This window comes from Lagopus muta, chromosome 12, assembly GCF_023343835.1.
Source record: "Lagopus muta isolate bLagMut1 chromosome 12, bLagMut1 primary, whole genome shotgun sequence".
Classification (NCBI taxonomy): Eukaryota; Metazoa; Chordata; class Aves; order Galliformes; family Phasianidae; genus Lagopus; species Lagopus muta.
In genome coordinates, this window is record NC_064444.1 from 13,227,437 (window position 1) to 13,235,676 (window position 8,240).

Here is an 8,240-nt window from a genome sequence, read left to right on the forward strand (position 1 = left end):
TCTGCATTTTGATTTTAAACTGTTCTCTTTATTGGTGTTGCCACAGAGGACGTTTGGAAAGCATAGAACCAGAGTTCAGTATTTCATCCAGAATCCTAACCTGCGTAAATGTCCCCTCTTATGCAGTTCTTGGACACGTAAATTGCAGTGTGTTTTTTGACACCTTGCATATAAGGAAGTCAGTGCAGTAGATACAAAGCTTCATAGCCCTTTTTATCTCTGTATTTTTTAAAAAGACTGGTAGTTCTGATCTGTACACTTAAAAAAAATTAGAATAGAAAATGTCTTAGAAATAAATCTGTTTGAATGAGATTTCTATTAAGAAATAATAAATGAAAAATATTAGATTCCAACATTGGAATCATGAACCAATATGCTTTAAAATCAGTCTGTTTAGTCAGTAAGAATTCTGAACTGAAAGTTTAATAAACAACATTTCAAGTTTCATCCATTGCTAGCTTTATTTCTAAGGGAAAACTCACTCACTTAAAGAAAAACATATTTGTTCTTAAGAAAAACTCACTTATACTTTACATTTTCCTGAAGGATTCTGATGGAACACCTTGCAAAACCTCTAAGCAATTGAGTTGTCGCCAGCCTACAACAAACAGAGTGGGGTCACAAGAAGTATCACTGGAATCCTCCCAGTCAAGTGGGAAAACACAAAGCAGCCAAGCAGGCAATACATCCAGCAACACGAACAAATCTCAGGTTTGTGAAATGTTTAAATGTTATAGCACACACCCTCTATGGAGGGATAGTTTGTTCTGGAAAGAAAACATTGTGTTTTTCTCCTTTGTTCCACTAGAAAACACTGAGTACTGTTTGCATTCAAGTCACCCAGTTGTCTTTCTAGCTTAGTTTTGTGCTTTTTCCAGGCTTAAACATAATGACAGTAGGATTGACTTTATTTTGGGAAGTCTAGACTAGTTAGAAGTACGTGTTTGTGTTGTAAAAATCTTCTTCGCAAAAATTTTGTCAGTCCATTCTTAACTGCAAAGCATGAGAAATAATTGGACTTGTGTGTGCTTCAGTAAATAACAGTAAGCAAAAATGTGTGTGTAAAACAATGACTGACTGCTGTGTTAGCTGTTGATCTCTGCTGAAATGCCTTTTGGTAAAGGAGATGCTTGCTGGTACATGAAATTCCTTCTCCTTTCCCCTTAAATTCAGATATCTCTGTGGTGAGACCTAGCAGCTTATGCACCAGGGGATTTATCTTTTTGAAAAACACTTTGGTGACAGCTCAGTAATCTGGAAACACAGTGTGCCTCTATATTCAGTATACCTCTGAATATATGCAGTTCAAATTTTTCTACTTCTTCAGAACTTAGGCCTATTTTAATGAATGAAAAATAGTCTGGAACCTAGTGTAGTGTTCCTGAAAAGTAAATTTGACGACTTGCTGCCTCCTGTTTGCTGATGTTCTCTAGCTAAGAATGAGACAGTTTAAACAAACAGGCCTTAGACATACCATTCATGTATGTTTGTGTTACTGCACAGAGCCAGCTGTGGTACTGGCAGGTGAACACACACAACCTGAGGTATTGTACATCTGCAGAAAGATGTGATGTAAAATTAGTCTTGATCTTAAAGGAATGTCTTAATTTGCACCGATTATGAGATTTGAGCAATCTTCATCTCTTCTCGGATTATGGAGTTCTGTTTCTATATAACACGTTTCTGATGGGTGCACAGTGGGTGAAATAGAGCAGTTCTATCATTTTCAACATTCAAAGTGCTGTATTCTTCACTCTGTTGACGTGTGGTTTGGATCTAGAGATGAGATTTGTTTGCAGTTGGCAAAATGAAAGATTTGTGGTTTCATTCTGCCGCTCAAACAATGGCCCAGCTTCTGCCTTGCCAGTTCCTTTGTGGACTCGTTTTCATGAGCTGATGTCCTTGTTATCCCCAGATAAGTTTGTGTAATCGCCACGCTTTCTTCTTACCATGGACTTACTGGGCCCTCTTTCTCTTTGCAGCATGGATCTGCACGGTTATTCCGCTCGTCTAACAAAGGCTTCCAAGGTCCAGCAAATTCAAGCCACGGTACCTCAGTCACAAACAAACAACATCAAGGCAGCAAATCACACCATCAGTATTTCCATGGCAAAAAGAGGAAACACAAGAGGGATGCAGCCCTTTCAGACCTTTGTAGATAGTTGCCTATTTTATGACTGTTCTTCTGTGTGCAATGATCTCATGCTACAGGATAGTTTGATAGTGACTCCTTGGATCTCTTCCGGAGCTTCAGACTGTTCGGACATTGATTAGCAACTGCATTTTTTTTTCCCAGCTCGCCACGGAACGGATCATGAAGATTGATCACTGCAAAAATAAAAAATAATAATTACAAAAAAATAAATAAAAAAAAGAAAAATAGAAAAAAAAAGAAAAAAATTAAAAAGAACAAAAAATTTTAAAAGGAAAAAAAAAAAAAAAGGAAAAAGTCTGCTCATTTGATAAGTCATATGCTACAACAGGGTCATTTAGGATATAAAAGCTTGAATGTAAAATAAATGTATTTCCCATCAGCTCATGCTGACCTGTAGGGGTAGTACTCAGTGTGTCTAAGGGGTGGTTAACAAAACACAGAAAATAGGAAAAGAATAAAAAGGCAAAAATTGTATTTTGAGGGAAACCCAGCCTTTAAACGTGAAAGTAATTTGTGCATGATTTTTTTATTATTTTTGCATATACTTACCATTTTATTGTGTATATATAGATGACCATATAGGAAAACTGACATTTGTAATAGTGGATTTGTTAATACTTTTTACATAACATTACTGTTTAAATTGTAAACATAAATTTTTCTCAGGATTAGTTTGGAAAATAATCTGAATTGTCATCTTAACATCCATATAAAGAGACATTACTAGTTATATTGCTCAGAATTTCTTTTCTTGGCATTAAGGTTTAATAGAACATTTGATCTGCAAAAGCTGTTCCTCTGGAAGAAAGTTTTATGGTGACAAATGAAACATTTCATTTGTATAAGTGTAGCTGTACTTTGTGTAGACACTGAGCTTGTCATCTCGGAGAAGTAACTTTCACCTTGTTTTCTAGAGTGCCATCATTTCAGGGCAGTGGGGTTTTATAGTTGCACCCTTCTCTTCCTCCCCTTAGTGGTCGTCCCTCCCTCCCTCTTTTTTTTCTTTTTTTTCTCTTTTTTTTGATGTAAGCCACTTTGGGGAGGGCTGGTTGGTTGGTGTTGGTGATTCTTTTTTGTTTTTTTTCCTTTTTTTTTTTTCCCCCTTAGTTTAAAAAAACAAAACCAAAACAACTCGGTTTGCTACAGGCCGTTTGCATTCCTGGGCTGCTTGGATCCCATGCCTCTTTGTTTGTGCCTTCCCTCCCCATTCTAGGTCTGGTTTTTTGTCTTTTATATTTTTGCTAACTCCTGTAGGAGATGATAACTGTTGAAGCTTTAAGTAAATTTTACAATTAAAGTATTTTTTCTCACTCCCCTCTAAGGCATTTTTGTATTTACACTTAATTATTATTAAAAAAAAAAAATCAAATGATGAAATATATTTTGTATTGCCTTAAAAACCCAACCCTTTCATATCTCATAGCATCTCTTCGTTGAAGTAATGATCACTAAATTCAGACTCCGCATTTGTCTGGTTCAGTCACGTCAGCCTCGCTGCAGTGAGCTCCATGCCACGAGCGCCCATCAGATGCGTAACTGCAGGTATCGCTTGGAAAAGGGGCTGGGACACTTCAGTGCTAAAATGTTGAGTGGCATTTACTTTCACACGTTTCTTTTAAGAGGAAAGTTTGTACCCGGCGTACGTGGCTGTATTTAATGCAGCTGTTCTGGAGATGTTGCTTTTATAAAAAGTAGTGTTAGCTTTTCTTTTTTTAGTACGTATACAGTTGTGGATTCTACAGACCAACCTGACCTTTGATGGGCACTAATGAGTGCAATGATTTTTAAAGTAAAAAAAAAAAAAAGCACAAATAAGACCAGAACTGATGTCATCACTTAAAGGAATAAACATTTTCAATGTTAAAGTGTTTTACTTCAAAAAGGAAAGAATACATATATATATTCCAAAAGTGTGGAAAGTCCTAACAGTTACTCAAACACTAAGCTTAAGTGATGTTAATTTGACAATATTTAAAAAAGAAATGAGATTCATATTTTAATTTGATCAGATAATTTTATCCACAGGACGTTGAGCTTTTATTCATAGAAACTAGTAAAAGTTATTCCACATTATGCATAATCACAGTATTTATTTTGTTTTAGATTATTGTGAATGTGTAGACTTATGTTCACCGCTTAGGGAACAATTATTTATAAATTATATTAATCCAGTATTGTTAGCTGCTATTAGCAAAACTGTTCCAAAACTAAGTACCTGCAGAGATCTGTATCGCATTTACCACACTGAAGTGTTTTTAAAGGAATCACCCTCATTGTTGAAAGCAAATGTACTCTTAGGGTGCAGATATTAGTGTTCCAATAAGCATGTGATAATTTTAAGGTGGTGGTAGCGGGAAGATAATCTTGATTCCATTGGGAATCTTAGGTTTGCCTCAATTTATGGTTTTCATAAATTTAATGGAAAATAGCTTTTCCTGGACTGCTCAAGTTTCTTTTTGGTAAACAGTATCTTTCTAAAAGAAAAAAAAAAAAAAAAAAAAAAAAAAAGCATGAAGGAAGAATTGAGGTATTTTACATTGCCTCAAATGACCAGCATTGTATTCATAAAATACTGTATATCTTGCAAATCTTTATTTAAACAGAACAGTTGAACTGTTCATTTTTCAATCTGAAGTAAAATACTTTCAAGACCTTTTAGTTTGCCTGCTCATTTGTCTTGTACATTTCATCTCTGTATTTGACTCAAGTCTAATTCCTTTTTGAGTTTCAATACTTTTGTGAAGATTTTGTGAATATATGAAAAATAAATGTTTAATCTAACTACTGCAGTTTATCACCATTCTTGGCACTCACCGTTTTTCCCTTCACAGTACTGAAAAGAACAGTGTTCAAAGCTCTTTCAGGTTTTGTAGTGTCTGGGTGCTTCACCCGCTGGTTGCTGGGCACCTCTACCTTTTGCAGAGGTGGGCCTGCCCTGCAGCTTTTCGCTTTAAGAGAGCCGAAGCAGAATATTCTGAGAACAAGTTGTAAGGATATACGTGTATACAGGTTTTTTTTACTATGACCTTTCTTTAATTCCCCTCCGTTCTGAATGTAGGCAACTTGTCCAATCTTGTGTTCCGTTTGGAGTTGTCCAAACCTTGCATTCTGAGCAGGGCATTGTGGATGTACACACAAGTTTAATAGCAGTTGCCTTCGGTGGAAACTTTGTTAGCACAAATCCTGAAGCATGGCTGATTTCTATGAGTTTATGCTCTTAATTCTATTAACTAATTATAACATAATTATGCAATTCCTTGCATAAATCAGTAGGAAGACATATACATATTTACGTATTGAATTCTTCCTTGCTGTGCCAGTTTGATAACACAGGCCTTCTAAAACACCTAGAGATGCTGAAATGCTTGTACATCCTCCTGCTGGGACATCGGATTGGTGGTTTGGTTGTTGTTTGTTAGCATTTTTAAAAGGTAGCTCAGATTGTTTTTATTCTTAAAAAGCTGTGTAGTATTATTTATTTTACAGCCATTCTTTTACAGTGTGGCAAAAAAAGAAGCTGAAATGTAAGTCAAGCTTTGTTTGTGACTCATGACATGATTCTCTTTTCTCTTTATCTCCACGTTCCTTGCAGGATTCTCAGAATTTACAGTTTGGATTTTCAGTCTTGAAGTTGTAGGAAAATGATTTTGTTAATCTTTTGAAAATAAAAAGCTTTCCAATTGGTGGCAAACTTTCCTTTTAAATGTACTTCAAAAATGGAAAGTTTCCATTTCATGTCTGGAGTCCCCTTGTGTGCTTCCTAAATGTAATGTGAGCAAGTGGTTAGACAATGGTCTTATCATGAAAACGGACATCAAGTTAAAGAGGTCAGCATCTTGACATCTGGTGGGTGCTAAAACTCATGTGAGATGTTACCATGTGACTCCAAAGCAAAACAAACAAACAAACTATGCAATTACTTTAGAAAGAGGAATGCCCCATTCAGGGGCTGCAACAAAAAATACATTTAATTATTCCAGCCAGTGTTAAAGTGAAAAAACTAGTGACTACTTACACTGCTGGTTCCTACAACTTGATTCTTTTGCTTAGAAATGCAATTTTCTAGAATCAAATCTGCTATGTCTTGCAAGTTTCTCTCTCCTGAAAGGGAAAACATGAGAGCTTTATTTTCTAATCTGTAGTGCTTCCGTGAGCTTGTTAAATAGCTTCTCAAAAATGTTTTCCAGTTGCAGTGACCAAAGTGTTAGTGTGTCTTGTCTCTACATCCATGAGCTATTGACCAGTACTTCTGATAGACAGCTATTCGTGGCTTCACCTGTAAGTTGAAAGCAGCTTCGTTACTTCGTGGTCCTAAAATCTGTCACACTTGCAGAGCTCCTTCTGTTGAAGTTAATGGTCTTTTTCCAGTAATAGTTTGTTCTGAGCCTAATTACTGATCTTCAAAGGTTGGTGATTAGGATGTTTGAGATAACCCCAGAGAAATGATCCAACACATAGAATCCTCTCCAAGTTACTTAATGGAATGCTGTTCTGAGTAATAGAGGGAATAGAAGAATTAAGAGTTAGATAGCCTTATTAGGTTGACAAGCCCAAAATTTGAGCATCTACTTGAAAAAGGAATAAAGTAGCCCAAAACCAGTTACTTGTGCATTTTAGTATGATAGTGCTAGATTAATTTAATCTACATTTTAGGTCACAGAAAAATTTAGATGAGTTAATTTTCAGTAGTTTTGATGTTAACTCTTATTATCTAGTGACCATGGCCGTTTTATTAATTTCTACCAGAAGTGTGGTGCCTTTAGTAGACTTCTCAACCACAGACACGGTTGGGGTACAGTTCATACGATTCTTCCATTGCAGTAACTACTTCAAATAATTGCTTCTTCCCATTTGTTTGTTCTCCTACGCACCAACCAGTGGTGAATGTGAGTATGAAGCGGGGCAAGAGAAAGAAAAAACATACATTTTGTTTTCTGCAAATGAGTTGGTAAAAATTGATGGGATCCTGAAAGTCGTTTGTGTATGCAAATAAGCAAGAGAACACCAAGAGAAAATGAATAGAAGAAATCTTGGAGATAGTCCACGTAAAAGTCTTATAGAGGAATGCCATCTTTTTGCCTTCCAAGATGAACAACGATGAGACACCACAAGGCTTCCGGTGAGTCAGTTTGCTTGAGCATTCCTTATCAGGTACTGAATGAGCTGAGCAGTAAATCTCACCACTGAAGTCAGTTAGATTCCTATGCTCCCCAGCAGCTATAAACAGCTACAAAGGCATTTATTAGCAATCAGGCTGATTCTAATTTGTCTTGCTTCTGCTTTCTCCTGCTAGGTGGCTTTTAAAAGATGCCGTTTTAATCCTTGGTTGCTTTTAAAAAAAAAAAAAATAAACAAAAACTTGCTAACTTGAGTCTTATAATCCTTTTTTTTTTTTAAATATTTTTATTGTTAAGCCAACCTTCAGTTTTGTGGTGCGAAGTCTTGGTAGTGAATGTGGTATTTATCAGACCCTGTCCAGCCCTCTACAGAGAGGCAGGAATTGAGGTGAAAATTGATAGAGTTTTGAAAGGAATATTTGAAAGGAAGATTATCTTCTCTGAATGTAATGTTCCCACCTTAAAAAACAAAACAAATCTGCTTCACTGGTCTGTACACAACAGGTTGTTTCACCTGAGAGTGTGAATGTATATATATTTCTGTTTCTTTATTTTACAATGATATTGTAGTTTATGTGAAGCACCATGTAGTGGTTACTGTTTGTATTTCCCTTGTCCTATGGCCTTTCCAAACAGGACTGCTGTCATTTTCACAGCAAATAAGGCACGGTGAAGTTTGAGGTGCTTGTTTCATATTTTTCTTCATTGCAGTAGATTTTGAATCAGACTAATTTGTGGTTGTCTGCTAATCAGTAACTATGAGAAAACCATCCTCAGAAAAATCAATGGCTGATCCAACAGCAGGTGGAAATGTTTCTTACTTTCTTCCTTCATTGCTAGCTTGTTTGCCTTTTCAAAATTTTTAACAGTGCAAGGGAATAATTTATAAAGTAATGTAATATAGAAAATATTTTGTACTTATAGAAAAAATTTTACTTATACCAAAATGTGTCTTACTAAACATATGT

At 35.8% G+C, this 8,240-nt stretch overlaps 1 protein-coding gene across 1 annotated transcript in view; it reads left to right on the forward strand.

Moving 5' to 3' along the window:
- The window catches only part of TENT4B (terminal nucleotidyltransferase 4B), a 36,816-nt gene extending 32,846 nt beyond the window's left edge, over positions 1–3,970 (forward strand). The window contains exons 11-12 of the mRNA XM_048958363.1: positions 547–711; positions 1,983–3,970. Coding sequence (XP_048814320.1) covers positions 547–711; positions 1,983–2,162 — 345 coding nt within the window. The 3' untranslated portion in view covers positions 2,163–3,970. The remainder of the gene's footprint in view (positions 1–546; positions 712–1,982) is intronic.
- The last annotated feature ends 4,270 nt before the right edge of the window (positions 3,971–8,240 follow it).